This window comes from Panicum hallii, chromosome 3 (genome assembly GCF_002211085.1).
Source record: "Panicum hallii strain FIL2 chromosome 3, PHallii_v3.1, whole genome shotgun sequence".
Classification (NCBI taxonomy): domain Eukaryota; kingdom Viridiplantae; phylum Streptophyta; class Magnoliopsida; order Poales; family Poaceae; genus Panicum; species Panicum hallii.
The window spans coordinates 40,732,742-40,751,520 of record NC_038044.1 but is presented as its reverse complement, the minus strand read 5'-3'; the positions used below and the strand labels follow the sequence as shown (position 1 = coordinate 40,751,520).

The 18,779-nt window shown below is 42.8% G+C and overlaps 1 protein-coding gene across 2 annotated transcripts in view; it reads right to left on the bottom strand.

The window, feature by feature from the left end:
- LOC112884001 (DNA mismatch repair protein MSH2) overlaps nt 1-18,779 on the bottom strand; it is a 42,615-nt gene that overhangs the window by 6,473 nt on the left and 17,363 nt on the right. Inside the window, exons 1-3 of one of the 2 annotated variants that reach the window (XM_025949282.1) lie at nt 1,053-1,430; nt 899-948; nt 740-772 (exon numbers count right to left, since the gene is read on the bottom strand). In XM_025949282.1, the coding sequence (XP_025805067.1) occupies nt 740-772; nt 899-948; nt 1,053-1,107 (138 nt within the window). In that variant the 5' untranslated portion in view covers nt 1,108-1,430. Of the gene's footprint in view, nt 1-739; nt 773-898; nt 949-1,052; nt 1,431-18,779 lie in introns of those variants that run through there. The other variant, XM_025949283.1, reaches the window with a different exon arrangement.

Here is an 18,779-nt window from a genome sequence, read left to right as displayed (position 1 = left end):
CAATGCACATAGGGATCAAATTCCCAAAGAATAAAAAGCTAAATTTAACTCTACCCGAACATGGTATGCCTCAACAATTGTGATTGTTGTAGTATGAAGATAGCAACAGAATGCAAACAGAATGCAGGAAAGGGTGCCAATAGTAGAAACAAGTCCAGAAGAAAATGCCAATTTAAATTTGCATGAGTTTCACGAACTTCCTTTTACTAAACATTTATGGCCCCTTCCGAGGAAATATTTCTGGAGTGTTAATCATTTCTTTAAAAGCACTTTCAAAAAGGAAAATAAATCCTATTGGGCACACAAAAAAATTATTCATATAATATGTAACCCAAAGTATGCTGCGTTACTCCAAAATGTCGAACAGTTCCCTCCTTAGGTACCTCATAATTACCAGCTTTAAGTTATGGATGACACTGAAAAACATATGCACGGAACTGATACTAGGATTAAATCCATTAATTCTGGCTGAGACAAATTCGTATGATACATAGACTGTCAAGAAAATTGAGTTACTGTAGTAACAGTATCATTGTTATCTATGGTTTATCTGCAATGTATGTGTTCACTTACCAGGTGAATAAAAAGCACAATATTCCATATTTCCGTACAGTAATGACACAACCAGAGCTATCACCCCCCCCCCCCCAAAACCCCCATTCCTCTAGTCCATCCTATTGCTCATGAAAAGAACGACATGTATTGGAATAGTATGGCACCATCAGCGCTACGCACTTACCCTGCGATCGAAGAGACGAACGGCCCGGGGGTCCTACCAGACCAAAATTAGAATAAATCAGAAAAGGGGGAAATAAATAAATCAGCCAACAAAAAGTATTATCCTCCAAAATAATCGCCCAAAACTAGGACCCAAAAGGAGAAATCGAGGGAGGCGCACCTGCGGCAGTTTCTTGAAGAAGGAGATGAAACCCTGCGCTTGCCTCGCATCTGTCCAACCAAGAGAAAATAGGACGGAAACAGAGTGAGTGGCCCGACGAATCGAACGAAACCAATAAGGGGGCCGCGCACGGGGGGGGGTCCGACGGACGGACCTAGCTTCAACTCCGGGAGCTTGCCGCCCTCCGGCGTGAAGTCGTCTCCATCCATCGCCACGCCCCTCGCCCGGAGCGCGGAGGTTGTAGTGGTGGCGGTGCGGGGCGCAGACGATGTGCTCGATGAAATGCGCGCGCGGGCGGCGGGAAAAGTTGGGGTTTTCGCGGGAGACGAGGGGGGGTGCCCGCGCGCGGGGAGTGGTGTGGGGGCTGCCGCCACGGTGAGAAAGGACCTTTTGTGGGTGAAGCGCGGGCGCGCAGAGCCGAGGTGCGGCAATCGGGGAATGTTGCGCCGGGAGATGTGCAGCCACTATCAGCGCATTTACAACGGGTTTATCCCATGATTTCGCTTTGTGCTAGACAAATTTTAAAATAAATACAATTTCACTTTGCGCTAGATAAATTAGAATGTGGAAAACGAAATAAGAAAAATATGAAAAACGACGGGCATCAGGCATCAGCCTCGGCGCCCGTGCCTACGGTGAATACTAGGAGTGACGTGCGCGGTGCGAGCGAACTCATCACGAGGCGATGCAGGTGTACCAAGACTATTGTTTTTCTTCCCCCTCGCAACATCCACCGCGGGAAGGGGAGCTGCCGGGGGTGTTTAATATGTCACCGCCGGAAATAGAAGGATATCGGAGGATGGTAGGGAGGTCCGGCTGCGGTGACAGGTCAAGGGGGTGGCGCGGCGAGACGGCGGAAGCTGTCGTCCGCCAGTGGTCAGGAAGGCAATCGATGTGCTAAGCATTAGGCAGGGAACGTGAGAAGTTGTTGGAGGTGGTTGCTTGGCGGCGGATCTGGCAGCTCCCACTACCGCAGATGGAGGAGGTGGTAGTGGCAGGTGAGCTGCTCGTGGACCGTAGATGGGTCTTTCGCATCGCACCTACTAACCCGAGCAGCCTCCCGTGACTTATTGGAATTTTTTTAAAAAAGACTTAAAAAATTTAAATTCAAAAAAGGAGTGCCAATTCGCAAATTTTCGAAAAATGGGTACCTCCCGCCCGATCAACGGGCGGGAGACGTGGGGCCGAAGACCTCCCGCCCATCCAACGGGCGGGAGGTGCCAAAACTTTTTCCAGGCCCCTTCCGAGGGTCTCTTCGCGAATAAAAAATTTTTCTTATTCGCAAAGAAGCCCCTGACACGGCCGCGGGGGCATCCCGCCCGCCCAACGGGCGGGAGGAACGGCCCTACAGTGCGGAGGGGCATCCCGCCCGTTGGGTGGGCGGGAGGTCCCCCCCCCCCCCGCTATATAAGCCCCCACCAGCCCCTAAATTCCTATTTTATTCAGCAAAAACCAGAAAAAAAAAGAAAGAGAGGAGAGGAAGAGAGAAGAGGAAGCGGCGAATTCTGTTCACACGTCGGTTTGGAGGTATATTCTCGTTCTAGTCATATAATTACTTGAAAATAACTATAATCTAGGAAATATTTCTTAGGGTAGTTATATTTTGAATAGTTTTTAGTATTTTCAATTATTTTTAGTATAATTTATATTCTTAATAGTTTAGAATCTGGAAAATATAATCTGGGAATCCCTGAAAATTAGGGTCGTTGTGTATTAATATGTAGTATAACTAGTTTATTAATGATTGACAGATATATCTTCCGAGAAGGGTACTTTCAGTATATATTACGGAGAAGTAAATGTGATTTATGGGCCGAATGGGGTAGATTTAAGTGAATTCAACTGTGCGGTCAGAGGAATTACCAGACTGCACAAGAGGACATTTGAATCCCTATGCAACTGGTTAATGAGCGGATTAAGGATTAATCAGGAGACACACACTGTGAGTGTTCAGTGCGCCATAAATCGTACCACTCACGCTTTGATCTGGGAACTGATGCCACTTGCAAGCAACGAGGACTGGTTAAGTTATCTGCAAAATGCAAGTCATTGGCAATGGCCACTGGTACTCCTTGTCAGTGTGCACCAGAAGCCTTTGATAAACATCGAAGCTGCTGCGGGGAATGAAGATGTTGATGAAGAAGTTGAGGAGCCAAACATTGAGGCAGGTGGCACCGCAGCACCTCAATGCGTGGCTGATGAGGGGGAGAACATACCCCGTATTGTTGAACAGCTGCGAGACTAAGAACGCGAATTGGATGAAGCAATGAATGTCGATTTATCTGATGATGATGAGGATGTGCCTGAAGAATGGGTAAGCAGCGATTTCAGTCATCTTGTCATAGATGAGGGACCCAGCGTGCCTTAGGATTGCAGGGAGAATGAAGTTGTCCAGGGTGCGAGGTACCACTCAATTGATGAGATGAAGGAAACTATTAAGTGTAGGTCTCTCTCTTATGCGAGAGTTCAAAACAGTCGAGTGCAAGTCTCGTAGGTACGATGTGGTATGTGTGAAGGAGGGCTATCCGTAGCGGGTGTATGCCTATAAGGGCAAATGGAAAGATTATTGGGAATGCTCAATTGTCACTCAGCACACTTATCATTTGTCGGGCGTGCAGAAGTCCCATCGCAACCTTACATCGCAATACATTGCAAACGAGATGTACGGGATGATAGTAGACAACCTGTCATTTGAACCAAAGTCTATTATCAGACATATTGAGGAGAAGTACAAGTATACCATCTCGTACGGGAAGGCGTGGAGTGCAAAACAGAAGGTGTTAGAGATGAGGTTTGGGATGTTCGAGGCTGCATATGATAATATTTCTCGATTGTTGGCCATCATTTGTCAGAGAAATCATGGATAGGAAAGATGTGTACCTGCTACATGATCATCACGCCGGCATACTAAGGGCAATACTAGGTTTGCAGGAGGGGTGTGTGGAGACCGGAGAGCCGTCCAAGTGGCATGATGTTCGCAGTAGGTGGTGCATGAGATACATTGGTGCAAACTTTTTCAGGCAATTCAAGAACAAGCACCTTATAGATATGTTCAAGAGGCTATGCAAAGAAACAAATCAACAAAAATTTAACAAGCAGTGGTAGAAACTTGATGAACTGACGGGGAAGAAAAGAAGCGAGGACGCAGCAAAAATCAGAACTGCACAGGACGAAGGAGAGGCTTTGTATCCTTTGCCAACAGATACTGCACCTACTCGGAGAAGGTTTGGGTCAGCGGCGAAAACCTTTTCTGAATGGATTGAGAATGAACCGAAGGAGAAGTGGGCATTGCTTTATGATACTGATGGTGCAAGGTACGGCACAATGACCACCAACTTCGCCGAGGTTTACAATTGGGTGATGCGAGGTGTTCGTAGGCTTCCACTGGTTGCAATTGTGGAATTCATCGTCCACGGGTGTACCGATTACTTTAGGGATCGGTTCACTAAAAATCAGGCATACATGCAAGATTTTGACCGACATTTTGGGAGCATGATGACAGATTATATGACCAAGAAGGCAGCTAGCGCCCAGCTACACCACGTACGGCAATGTGGTACATAGGAGCTCAAGTTTGAGGTAGCTCCCAGAGACAGAGCACGACGTGGCATGAGACGTCAGACTCCTGTAAAGGAGTGCATCCTCAAGGTTGATGGTACTTGTTGCTCATGCATGAGGCCAAAGTTGCTGCACATACTTTGTTCTTATGTAATGGCTGCTTGTGCGGATATTGGACATCCTGTCGATATATTTGTTTTCCATTACTTCAGAAAGGAGATAATTGCAAGCACCTGGCAGTATGAGATCTATGGGTTCCGTATGGTTGGAGCATTCACTGAGGCAGCGAATCCTGTGATCTATATTCCAGATCCGAGAACAACTCAGGTTAAGAGAGGGCGTCGTCAGACACGGCGTATTCGTAATGACATGGATGAGTCAGAGCTCCGTACGAGGATACAACGCTGCATTGCATGTAACCAGAGTGGACACACGTATAAACGTTGTCCGAACAATGATGTTGGGCCTAGTTCTACTGAAGCTGGCCCTACAGGTGATGCTACAGATGGAAGACCTCCGGTTGTATCAAGGAGTGGGAGACGTCGCCGATCGAGTGCTACTACGATATCAGGCATCGTTTAGTTGTAATTTTATTTGAACGTTGTTTGCTCATGTATAATATTTGCCGCGTTGAGTTTGTATCAGACCTGGATGTGTATTTGTAATTTTAACAGACCATTATGTGTATTTGTAATATTTACCGCAGTGACTTTTAACAGATCATTATGTGTGTTTGTAATTGTAACTGTGACTTGGCATTTGTATATTTAAACTATTTTTTATATCATACTATTTTATTTTTAATGGCTTGATGTATCGTACTATCGTAATATTTGAATTCTACGTTGCAAAACGTTATCGCTTAACCATCTTCATACGAGTTTTAGATACCGTAATCTTCTTTGTAAAATTGAACTATAATTTTTTATGTATACAAAAGAGTATGGCGAATAAATCTTATATTTGAAAAAAGTATGAATTTTAAATAGTTCGTAAAATATAAATTCCAATAAAAAATAAGAAATAGGGCACCACCCGCCCGTTGGGCGGGCGGGATGCCTCAAGGGTCTCTTCGCGAATAAGAAAAGTTTCTTATTCACAAAGAGGCTCTCGGGAGAGGCCTGGAAAAAGTTTTGGCACCTCCCGCCCGTTGAATGGGCGGGAGGTCTCCGGCCCCACGCCTCCCGCCCGTTGATCGGGCGGGAAGTAACCATTTTTCGAAAATTTACGAATCGGCACCCCTTTTTCGAATTTAATTTTTTTAAATTCTTTTTCAAAAAAAATCTGCCTTATTGTGTGGCTTGTTTGCTGAACTTCGTGGCCCATTAAAAGACAACAACAAACAGCGGCGTGATGAGATATTTTAGAATTTGAGTCTCAGCTCACATGTCTTTCATTATTTAACACCTAATCCGTAAGTTCTTTCAAAATTTAACACCGAGACATCCGAATTCTTGTGTCTCTTCTCATTTTCTTTATTTTCCTTTCCCCAGCTCACACGAAAGGACAAATTTGCCCCCACCTTATCGTCTTCTTCCTCCTCTCCTACCCGTCAGTTTCCGGCCGGCGGCTCACCGTAGCACGTGCTGCTCTCTACGGGCCGCGTCGAGGCCGCCGCTGCCATCCTACTTCCCTTGCTCGCATTCCTCCTGGCAGCATCGCTCAACCCCGCCTTGGCACCATCGTCAGCATCCCCATCCTCGACGGCTCCATTTTCTCCATGTTGACGGGCCGAGCAGGACACAACCATGGTTCCGTGGGGGCATGGGTCGCGTTGATTTGGCAAATGGGAGGTTGGAGATGACGATGGTGCTACTGTTCAGGATGTGGAGCAAGAGATTCATGGTGCGAGTGATTGGAGCGGCGGTGCTTTTCGGCTTGCTTGCTTTGGTGGATTGGATGGCGGAGGACAGAGATGTCCTGCTCTTGGCTCGTGGATTAGAAAACAACAAAGAGAGAACGGTGATGGTTTGGATCTAGAATGTGTCCGGTAGAGTTCTATCTGATTCTGATCGTTTATGGAATCTGATTCTTTGAGAGAAGTGATTATATGGTTAAAAATGATTTTATTTAATTCTCTAGCATAAACTCTTCAGAATGTAGAATCACTCCACGTAATCAGGAGAAGCTACTTTTTTTTCCGCTCCTAATGTGTTAGTTCATTTCACAGAATCCTCCCGACGGTGCCCGGACTGTGGCAGAACCAACTTGAATTATACCGGCTCAAGTACGCGAGTCCTCTCTTGAGGGCTACCTCGTGCTTCAAACGGTATAATACCTTGGCCTGTCGGGTAATGTCCCGATAAACCACCGAATGCAGGATCAAACAAGGTACCTCGCACGAAGGCGAGTCCAGAGATATAAAAGCCATTACATTTTACATCACAGGCAGTTATATTACAAAAGTACACCAAACATCATCAGTTCCCAGTGAAGGGAGATTATTACAAAACAGGTTTAAGTTTTTAAGCCAAAGCAGCGGAGTTTAAAAGCGTAAATATCGTACACGTCGTTATTACAGATATCATGCTAGCCCTGGCATAATATCACTCAGCGGAATCTGTGTTGACCGGGGACGGATCCCACTCCACGGACCAACCATCAGGCAAAGGGTAGGGCCACGGTGTAATGAATGCTGGTTCATCAGTGGGATTACCTGAGGTAAATCAACAAAAGCAAGGCTGAGTATACTAATACTCAGCAAGACTTACCCGGGATTGGGTATACTTTAGCCCATAACTAGACTTATGAAGGCTTTTCAGGTTCTCGTAAAGTTTTCAGCTGAAAAGCAACAAAGAGTAGATCCTTATTTTCAACTTTTAGCTTTCAGATTCTAGTTGATTAACCATTCTAGGTAAGCACTTATAACTACTCAAACATGGTAGAATCTTTAACCAAACATCATCTTTCATAATCACAAAGTTACTCTTGTTACTCTATGTGGTAAAGGGATCAAGCAGTCTCAACCATCGTGAGAAGCGGACGATTCCTGAATCGAATTCAACCTTGCAAGGGTAAACCTAACACACACGCTTGGAACACCAAAGGGTCGTTCCGAAGCAACCGTTTGCCTTTCATTCCGACTCGTGGATTAGGGCCACCACAAGCGACTGCAGGATCATACGCACTTCCAAAGTGCAGGACGTACGTCTGTAGCGTGACTACAAAACCCGTACTCCTAGTTGCCCAGCAACACGTATTCCTACACGTCGAACAAAGTAACCAAAAGAATCAAATACATGTGGTGGGGGGTATGCCCACTCCTCGGGCCGATTGGTTACTAGGCTTACGCTTACCATATTTCACGGCATGTGGCTAGTACTTTCAAACGCTTAACCACCGCTACCACACACTGCGGCCTTATCCAGTTCAACAACACAGACGGGGTATCATCTCAACCATGATACCTCACAAAACTCCCGTCCGTCATCCTTATAGTGATAACAGGAATGTAAACATTACAATTCCTATGTCGCGCGAGTGACAGGAAATCACTCGACTTCTACCGGTCCTATTAGCAGAGCAGCTATTCGGACTCAGTTCTAGTGTTCATTACATCGGTTCCTGGAATTATGCAACTAAGGTTTCCAAACAACTCCTAAGAACGTAATGCATAAAGATATAGATAAATAGTATAGTTTGCAGTGTAATTAAAGTAGGGGTTATGTCCAGGGCTTGACTTCGCTGGTGGGGTTGGGGTTAGTCAAATTAATATCTTCCGAACCTTGGTTCGGGGCTTCAGAGAACTCTGCGACAAAATTCCCAGGGTCTTCAGAATAACCTCCTTCTGGTTCCGGGATTAGCTGATAATCTCCGTCAGCGAGAGTGGTCGAGTCTATATGAAATGCAAAGTTACAAGTTATGGAATGCATATACTTTTATGTCATTTCACAATAAAGTTGCAATCCAACTAAAAGAATGTTACATTTCAATAAACAACCTAACTACCCTGCACTGGGCGGTCATTTATCGAGTATTAACTAAACTAACTAGTCTCGATAGGCAACAGGGTGGGTTACTCTAAACATTCAATTAACTACATTAGGTAGCATATCTGGTTACCATATGCAACACTAAACACACTTAGCAATCTCCATTTATTTTATTAGCTAAACATTGTAATTAGCCTTAGGTTATTATTTAATTATGGCTAACTTTGGATTAATTAAGCAAATCTTAAATTATTAAAAATAAATTAATACTTATGAAAATTATCCTAAGTGGGTTTAATTGAAATAACATTACTCTAAATATTTTATACAATAGATAATTAGAACAATTCACTTAATTAAACAATATGTTTAACTTGAATAATTTTTACAGAGCAAGATATTTCAAAACAGAAGCTACAAAATTTACTGAATATAGATTGGTATTAGATCTGATTACTGTAGTTTTATTGGAATTTTATTCTAAAATGAACTAAGCCACAAAATTAAACAAGATCAAGATTGAAATTTCAAGATGCAATTATAACTAGAGTTTTACACTAAAACTAGGATTCAAAACTTAAGGACATCATAAACTACTCAAGACTAGCATTCCAGAAAAGTTTCATAATTTTTCATGCATAATAATTATTATTTATGAATTACCTTTGAATTTAAGCTTGAAATTTATAACTCAAGTTATATTAGGTTTCTGATTCTCAAATTTTTATGATGGATCATACTTATAAAGATCAAGTTATGGTAGAAATTTCATCCCTAAGTATACACAGATGCTTTTGAAATTAATTTGTGAAGCTTTCATGAACATATAACAAAGATAGCAAAAACATTCTAGCTAGAGAGCTGATCTAAGCCTCAAAAATTTACACAAGGCTACTCAATTCATATGCAACATATGCTCCAAAAATCAACAGCAGCAAAGCTATGGATTACAAGATTTAATTAAAGCATCCCTTTACTTTCATTTAAAATACAGAACAAACTATGCACTTTCATAGCTTGGTTATGAAATAAAAGTTGTAGAATTCATCATAAGGATTCTAACCCAACAAGTTTGGTATTTTTCTAATTTTTCTACTGTTTTCTATGCATTTTTAAAGTTCACAGCAGGAAATAAGAAAAACTCAAACAAGCTTTACAGAATAGTCCCTAGATTTAGCACAAAACCCCCTGAAATTCCTTTATCTTCTCCAATGGAGCCCCTGGCCGTGGTCAGAGAGGAGCGGCGGCATTTGACCGGCCAAATCCGGTGGACTCGGGTGACGATGGCGAGGGAAGAGAGGGGGATTAGCTAGAGGAGATCAAGGGCTACCTGGGGAAGTGCTTGGTTGGGTTTCTAGGGTGGTGTAGCGGTCTGCCCGCGGGGAGCAGATGGCCGGCGGCGAGGAAGACCTCGACGGCGGCACTCCGGGCAAGCTGGGCGGCGAGGGCCGGGTCCAACAGCTTCAGGGAACCAAGGGAGAGCTTCTAGTAGGGTTGGCTTGGGTGGAGGAGGGCGGTAGGGACGGGTCCACGGCGGCGTCGAGCTCGCCGTGGTTACAGGAGAAATGGCGACGGCGTTCCGGGGTCTAGGGGCGAGGAGATGACGAGCTAATGGCAGGAATGGGTCGAGGGGATTCTAGTGGTACTGATGCGCCCACAAGATAGAGCTCGAGGGCTTCAACGCTTCCTCCACGCGGTGGGGCGGCGAACAGAAGGAGGCCGGTGTTCAGGCGGCGCTGGCAGTGCCAGAACATCGTGGCATTCGGTAGGAAGGCCAGCACCGGGGATTAGGAGCGGCAGTAGGGCTGTGGAGCGACGCGTGGAAGAGAATTCAGCAGGAGGTGGCGCTCGGGGTGTTGTGCCGGCGATGGGCGGCGGGAGCAGAAGCAGAGCAGAGAGGAAGCGAGGATGACAGAGGATGAAGAACAGGCAAGTGTCAGGAGGACCTGTTTGCAAATAGAAAAACTTCCAGGGACTCCTCTGTAAAGAAAGATTTCCCATTGATACAAAATCCTAGTGAGAAAAATGTCTAAAGCAAAGTTGTAAGGAATTTCAAACCCTACAATAATTCTTTAGGGTTCAAGTTCAAAATCTCAAAGGATAAAGTTTTATTTTAAACTTTTGAACACAACTCAAATTATAAACTTTTTGTTATAATTCAACAAAATGCTTTAATGATTAGGGTCTTTTTGCAAGATTGCCTGCAGTGTAATCATGACTAGCCTTTTTACACTTTAGCCCTTAAGTAAAACTAAGTTTTACTTTTATCTTTCAACCATTTTACATGTAAACCCTTATACCTTTGTGTTAATTACACATAGGTCCTTAGTTTCCAACAAAAGTTTATTTTTCTTAGGTTTTACTTAACTTTTGCACTTTTCTTTTCTATAATCATTTAGATTTACCACTTAAGAGTACGTTTACCCAATTACACTCAAGGATTTATATAACTCATAAATTACAAACATACCCCTAACTCTCTTTACAACTTATATACACCATATCATGCATATATACAAAACATCCAAACTTAATGTCTAGATTTCTAACTACCTGGATGTTACAGCCTTCCCCCCCTAAAAAGAATCTCGTCCCGAGATTCCGAAGCTGAACAGAATCAGATAATTAGATTTGGGGATTGGCTTGAAGGAATTCTGGGAAATTTCGTTGAAGATAAGACTCTGTTTCCCAAGTCGCTTCTTCCTCGGTGTGATGATCCCATAAGATTTTGTACATCTTAACTGCCCTTCTTCTGGTGAGTCTTTCCTTGGTATCCAGGATTCGAAGAGTTTGTTCGATGTATGATAGATCGGGTTAAATCTCAAGGGCACATGTCTCAATGATTTCCGTGGGTACTTTGACACACTTCTTAAGTTGAGAGACATGGAAGACATCGTGAATAGCAGCCAGTTGAGATGGAAGACGAAGCTTGTAAGCCACTGGACCACAAACATTGAGAATTTCGAAGGGTCCGATATAACGAGGTGCTAACTTCCCCTTTATGCCGAAATATTGGATGCCTTTGGTAGGAGATACTCGGAGATAGACAAAATCTCCTACTTGGAATTGCAGAGGTTTCCTCCTCTTATCTGCGTAGCTCTTCTGTCTGGACTGAGCGGTTTTAAGATTAGATTGAATAACCTTAACCTTATCTTCGGCTTCAACGACTAGGTCTGGTCCGAAGACTTTGCGTTCACCGGTCTCTGACCAACTCAAAGGAGTTCGACATCTGCGACCGTATAACGCTTCAAAAGGAGCCATTTGAAGACTAGCTTGATAACTGTTGTTGTAAGCAAATTCAGCCAGAGCAAGGTACTTGTCCCAACTTGTACCATAGTGAATAATACAAGCTCGGAGCATATCTTCAAGAATTTGATTAACTCGCTCAGTCTGCCCATCAGTCTGGGGATGATACGCGGAGCTTCGAATCAATTTGGTCTCTAGAGCTGACTGCAATTGCTCCCAAAATCGTGTGATAAATTGGGGCCTTCGATCAGAGATGATGGTTTTTGGAACCCCATGTAATCGAACAATTTGATCCAGATAGACTTCGGCATACTTCTTAGCAGAGTAAGTGGTATGCACAGGAAGAAAATGAGCTATTTTTGTGAGTCTATCCATGATTACCCATATGGAGTCATGCTTTTGAGATGTGTTGGGAAGACCGACAATAAAATCCATGCTAATGTCTTCCCATTTCCATGACGGAATGGGTAATGGCTGAAGTGTACCAGATGCCTTAAGATGACTAGCTTTGACTCTCTGGCACGTATCGCACTCGGATACATATTTAGCAATTTCTCTTTTCATTCTGGTCCACCAAAAATGTTGCCGTAGATCTTGATACATCTTGGTGCTACCAGGATGAATAGAGAACTTGGATAAATGTGCTTCATCAAGGATTTGCTTGCGAAGCTGATGATCTTTAGGAACAACAATTCGATTGTTGAACCATAATGTTCCTTGATGGTCAGTGTGAAAACACTTATATTTGGTTTCTCCCTGAGATAGCTTTGATTTGATGATTTTGATACCCTCATCATGTAGTTGCGACATGATGATTCTATCTCGAAGAGTAGACTCAATGGATAGTAACTTCAGACTACCTTGAGGAATAATCTCTAAATTGAGTTTTCTCATCTGATGGCAGAGAGTGTCACTGAAAGTTGTTATGGATAAACAATGACAGTGTGCTTTGCGGCTAAGAGCATCCGGAACCATATTAGCTTTGCCTGGATGGTAGTGTACCTCAAGGTCATAGTCTTTAATCAATTCTAACCAACGCCTTTGCCTCATATTTAGGTCAGCTTGAGTGAAAATATACTTGAGGCTCTTATGGTCAGTGTAGATATTACACTTAGCACCCATAAGATGATGTCTCCAGATCTTGAGAGCATGGATAACTGCGGCCAATTCAAGATCATGCGTTGGATAATTTTGCTCGTGAGTCCGGAGTGCTCGGGATGCATAAGCGATGACCCGGTTGTTTTTCATAAGGATACAACCAAGGCCAATTCCAGAAGCATCGCAATAGACATCAAAAGGTTGAGCACTATCTGGCTGAGCTAGCACTGGGGCAGTTGTTAGGAGTTTTCTCAAGGTATGGAATGCTTCCTCACATTTGTCATTCCAGTAGAATTTAACTTCTTTCTTTAATAGCTCAGTCATGGGTTTAGCTATTTTGGAAAAGTCTGGAATGAATCGGCGATAGTATCCCGCCAATCCAAGAAAACTTCGAATTTGATGGACTGAAGTGGGAGGGTTCCAGTCCATAACTTCTTGAACTTTGGTTGGATCAACGGATATGCCTTCACTGGAAATAGTATGTCCCAAAAATTTCACACTATCCAGCCAGAATTCACACTTCTTGAATTTGGCATAAAGGCGATGATCACGTAGTCGTTGAAGAACGACACGTAAATGATTAGCATGGTCTTCTTTAGTTTTGGAGTATATGAGAATGTCATCAATGAAGACCACGACGAATTTGTCGAGTTCCGGCATAAATACTGAATTCATGAGATACATGAAATATGCCGGTGCATTAGTAAGTCCAAACGACATAACTAGATATTCATAAAGTCCATATCTAGTCGAGAAGGCCATTTTTGGAATGTTACAAGGCCTAATCTTGATCTGATGATAACCAGAGCGTAAGTCAATCTTAGAGAAGACCTTAGCTCCGGCTAGCTGATCGAACAAAATGTCAATGCGGGGAAGAGGGTACTTATTTTTGATGGTAACCGCATTGAGTGGACGGTAATCGACACATAGCCTTAGGCTATCGTCTTTCTTCTTAACAAAGAGAGCAGAACAACCCCAAGGTGAGGCACTTGGACGTATATATCCCTTATCAAGAAGATCTTGGAGCTGGATTTTCAGTTCGGCTAATTCATTTGGAGGCATGCGATACGACCTCTTTGAAATAGGAGCAGTACTCGGTTGAAGTTCAATGATAAACTCGATGTCTCTATCTGGTGGCATTCCAAGCAAGTCGTCTGGAAAGACATCGGGGTATTCACATACTATAGGGATATCCTTAACTTGGATATTTGTGATGGTATAAGTGCAAGGAAGCAGACATTCTGGCTGAGGCAGATAAAGGGTGGTGATCCCATAGTATGGTGAATCAATTTCAACAACTCGGGAAGAAATATCTAGCCGTACTTGATGTTTAGTCATCCAGTCTGTCCCAAGTATAATATCAATACCCTCCAAACTCAATAAAACCAAATCAGTTTTGATTTCTTTACTACCTAACTGTATTGGCACATTTCTACTCATTTGGTTGGAGGTAATATTTCCTCCAAGGGTAGAGATCATATATGACCCCTGGGTAGAACTAAGATCGAGTCCTATTCGGGTACCACAGTTGTTACTAATAAAACTATGTGTTGCTCCTGAATCAAATAATGTAACAACTGGTTTGTGATGAATAGAGAATGTACCCGACATGACGGGAGCTCCATCGGGAAGTTCTGCCAGAGTAGTGAAATTAATCCGCCCTTGCCGGACTTGCATCACCGGTTTCTTGCCCTTGTTCTGGTTACCCTGAGTAGAACTCTGCCCTTGATTAGGTTTCTTGGGCCGTGGACAATCACTGATGAAATGATCCGCACTTCCGCAATTGAAACAGCGATAATTGCTGCTTCTCTGTGGCACTTGTTGAACAGTTGGCCGTGGGCCAGACTGTTGTAGTTGTTGCGGAGGTGCAGGAGGTCTATACCTTCCTTGCTGTTGGGGCGGCCTGAAAACCAATCTACCAGTTGGGGCATTCCGCTGTGGTGCTCTGAACGGTGTATTGGGAACAACCCGATACCTCGGTGATTGAGTACTCGAGGGTCCAGTAGGGTTCTTTCTCTTTTTCTCAGCATGATGTGCCACGATGCAATCTTCTTGGGTTAAAGCCATATTAACCAGCTCGCTGAAAGTATTAGCCTTCACAAGATTCAGGCGTTCCTTGAGCTTGGTACTAAGGCCTCGACGGAAACGATCTTGTTTCTTGGCATCATTATCCGCATGATATCCCGCATATTGACACAGATGATTGAAGTTCTGTGCATACTGCAGGACTGTACTGGTGCCTTGAGTAAGTGCCAAGAATTCATTCAGCTTTCACTCCAGCAATCCTTCAGGAATATAGTGGGCTCTAAAGGCTGCCCGAAACTCATCCCAGGTGATAACGTGCCCTGCAGGTTGCATGGCGTAGAAATTATCCCACCAGATCCGAGCAGCACCTCGGAGTTGCTGGGCGGCAAAGGAAGCTTTGCTTGAGTCCGCACAAGGTATTGTCAATAGAGCGAACTTCGATTCAATGATATGGAGCCAAGCATCGGCATCCAAGGGTTCTTCAGCTTTACTGAAGAATGGAGGTTGGGTACTAATAAAATCCTGGTAACTGGCCACGGGAGGATTGCGGTCATCACGACCTCCGCGGAACTGTTGATGTTGCTGGTTCAGTTGTGCTTGAACCAGCAAGTTGAGCAGCTCAGTTTGTCGATCCATAACCTCGGCAAGGTTAGGAGGTGGTGGTGGCGGTTGTTGAGAACCACTAGTCTGATCTGCCCGGAAACCTTCCGGGGTTCCGCACGTGGCTTCAACCATCTGAAACAAAGGAGATGTCCATCATTAACCATATAGCCTTACTCCCAATTTCAGAAGATATATGACTTAGATAAACAATGCTCATACTCCATTCAATCATCTCATTTCAGAATCATAAGGATAATGAACAGGATGATAAAACAGGAAACTTATTTTATTACATTGCTTCTGATCGTTCTCCACATCACACCTCCGAAAGATCCCTACGCAGGCCATCTATGTTACAACAAATGGCATAAGATCTAGCTAAGTTACATACTACCTAAGTTATTACACTTCCCACAAGTTACATCTAGCTAGTCGACGATCTACGAAACTAGAAATCGTCGAAGTTGCCTACAGAAGACTGACTGCCAGAGGGAGAGTGATAGGGACTAAGAACAGGATCCCCGTGCTCGGAGTCAATCTCTGAAACACCCTCAATCTCTTCTGGATCTTCTTCTTCTTCTTCAGGCATTGCTGGTGCAGCGGGAAGTATCGGTTGCTGCTGCAGTTCCTCAATGTGAGCCTGGGCATCATCAGCCACAAGTATCAGATCATGAATTTGTGCCTGTAGGAACTCAATAACAGTATCACGCTGAGTGATAATATGATTACTCTCATTGATCTGATCTTCACGATGGAGGATTGTCTCATCCCTTGCTGCAATGATTTCATCTTTTTGAGTCACCAAAGCTTGCAATTTCACTATTTGGGTCACTTGACGGTCAGCATTCCGATAGTGGCTTTGAGCCACACCAGTTAACTGACTCATACCGTGACGCAGTAGAATCTGGTAATGATGTTGCACATCCATGAACCTGGTAATAATACGGACGGTTTCTTCAGCCAGATCTCCTAGTATATGACCAAGATGCTCTGTCCGAAAATTCCATTCCGAATTATCAGGATCTATGGTAGGAAATAAACCAATAGGATATGCGGCAACTTCAGTCGGATGCTGATTGCAGAAAAGTTTGATAGCTTCCAAGGCAGCGGTTTCAAGGGTATCAACCAGACGATATCCGACCACTTCCACTTCTATGGGATGCCACGAGGAGCGGAAAGGGTGTTGAGGAATTATCATCTTAACCCGACACCGAGGAACTCCTTCCTCACGATATTCTACCCCATCGTATTGAGGAGGCTCTATATAGTGGAACAGACTTAAAGATTCCCACAAGAGACGAGGAAACCCTTCCCAATGTACAGCATTGGTGTGGAAGTGCCCCTCCTGATCCCAAAAGGCATTGGAAGGAGCAGCCATCTGCGACAACATTGCAAATGGTAAGATATATTTACCCTGCGGAAAGCTCACAAGGTAAATGGATTAAGATAGCTGATTCTGATAACAGCAAAGACTGGAAATCAGATGGATACTTAAGGGACTCAGCTAAAGATTGCAATTCACCCAAACTAAAAAATACCAACAGGTTACCTATTTCTTAAAGCAACAGAATTAAAGATACCTTTTGTTGATTAATGTATTATGCATGCACGCACTATTCGATCTCACAAACAAAAATAACTGCCAAGTAATCTTGGTCTTACGTGGTTAGTTACGGTGGCACAATATAAATACGTCTCTCTCTATTAACTAGTCGATAAGTTCTATCCGTCCTAGTTTCGTAATCGTGGTTAGTGTACCTGCAGAAAACCACAATACATATATATATATGTCCAATGAACCTTTCATGCCAGCATGTCATGAAAGCGTCCCCATTCATTACTGCTCACTATAGAAACAGCATCTGTACTATTACCGCCATACAGACAACGTTAACATACGTTATCGAAACAACGTATTCACGGGGGTACCGCAAAATGCGAGGGTATGAACAACGATCGCCATACCCTGCGCCGAACCATCTACTCCAAATGTAGTCAACCAAAGTTGGTACATTGGCAGCATCTCAAGTAAGCCACTGCTTGAGAAACAACGTTCGGTTCGCATCACCGACAGGAAGGCCAAGCTCCCTCAGTTGGCTGAGGATCCTTACCTTCTTACCTCACAATCGAAGATGTCGTTACAGAAAATAAGGTCGGGTTGTGCATGAATTTAAGTTTTGATAGGAAGTAATGCTGGAGGTTAGATTTATATATACATAATACAGCCACCTCTATTTTCCCTTAATCATCACCCTAGGGCTTTACGTACTAAGCACAATCTTAACGAATCCAACGTACCTTTTGCAAAATACTTTGTTGGTCAAATTTTATACCGAAAGTATTTTTTTAAGGCACTTCATATCTCCTTCTGGTTCCGGGATTAGCTGATAATCTCCGTCAGCGAGAGTGGTCGAGTCTATATGAAATGCAAAGTTACAAGTTATGGAATGCATATACTTTTATGTCATTTCACAAGAAAGTTGCAATCCAACTAAAAGAATGTTACATTTCAATAAACAACCTAACTACCCTGCACTGGGCGGTCATTTATCGAGTATTAACTAAACTAACTAGTCTCGATAGGCAACAGGGTGGGTTACTCTAAACATTCAATTAACTACATTAGGTAGCATATCTGGTTACCATATGCAACACTAAACACACTTAGCAATCTCCATTTATTTTATTAGCTAAACATTGTAATTAGCCTTAGGTTATTATTTAATTATGGCTAACTTTGGATTAATTAAGCAAATCTTAAATTATTAAAAATAAATTAATACTTATGAAAATTATCCTAAGTGGGTTTAATTGAAATAACATTACTCTAAATATTTTATACAATAGATAATTAGAACAATTCACTTAATTAAACAATATGTTTAACTTGAATAATTTTTACAGAGCAAGATATTTCAAAACAGAAGCTACAAAATTTACTGAATATAGATTGGTATTAGATCTGATTACTGTAGTTTTATTGGAATTTTATTCTAAAATGAACTAAGCCACAAAATTAAACAAGATCAAGATTGAAATTTCAAGATGCAATTATAACTAGAGTTTTACACTAAAACTAGGGTTCAAAACTTAAGGACATCATAAACTACTCAAGACTAGCATTCCAGAAAAGTTTCATAATTTTTCATGCATAATAATTATTATTTATGAATTACCTTTGAATTTAAGCTTGAAATTTATAACTCAAGTTATATTAGGTTTCTGATTCTCAAATTTTTATGATGGATCATACTTATAAAGATCAAGTTATGGTAGAAATTTCATCCCTAAGTATACACAGATGCTTTTGAAATTAATTTGTGAAGCTTTCATGAACATATAACAAAGATAGCAAAAACATTCTAGCTAGAGAGCTGATCTAAGCCTCAAAAATTTACACAAGGCTACTCAATTCATAT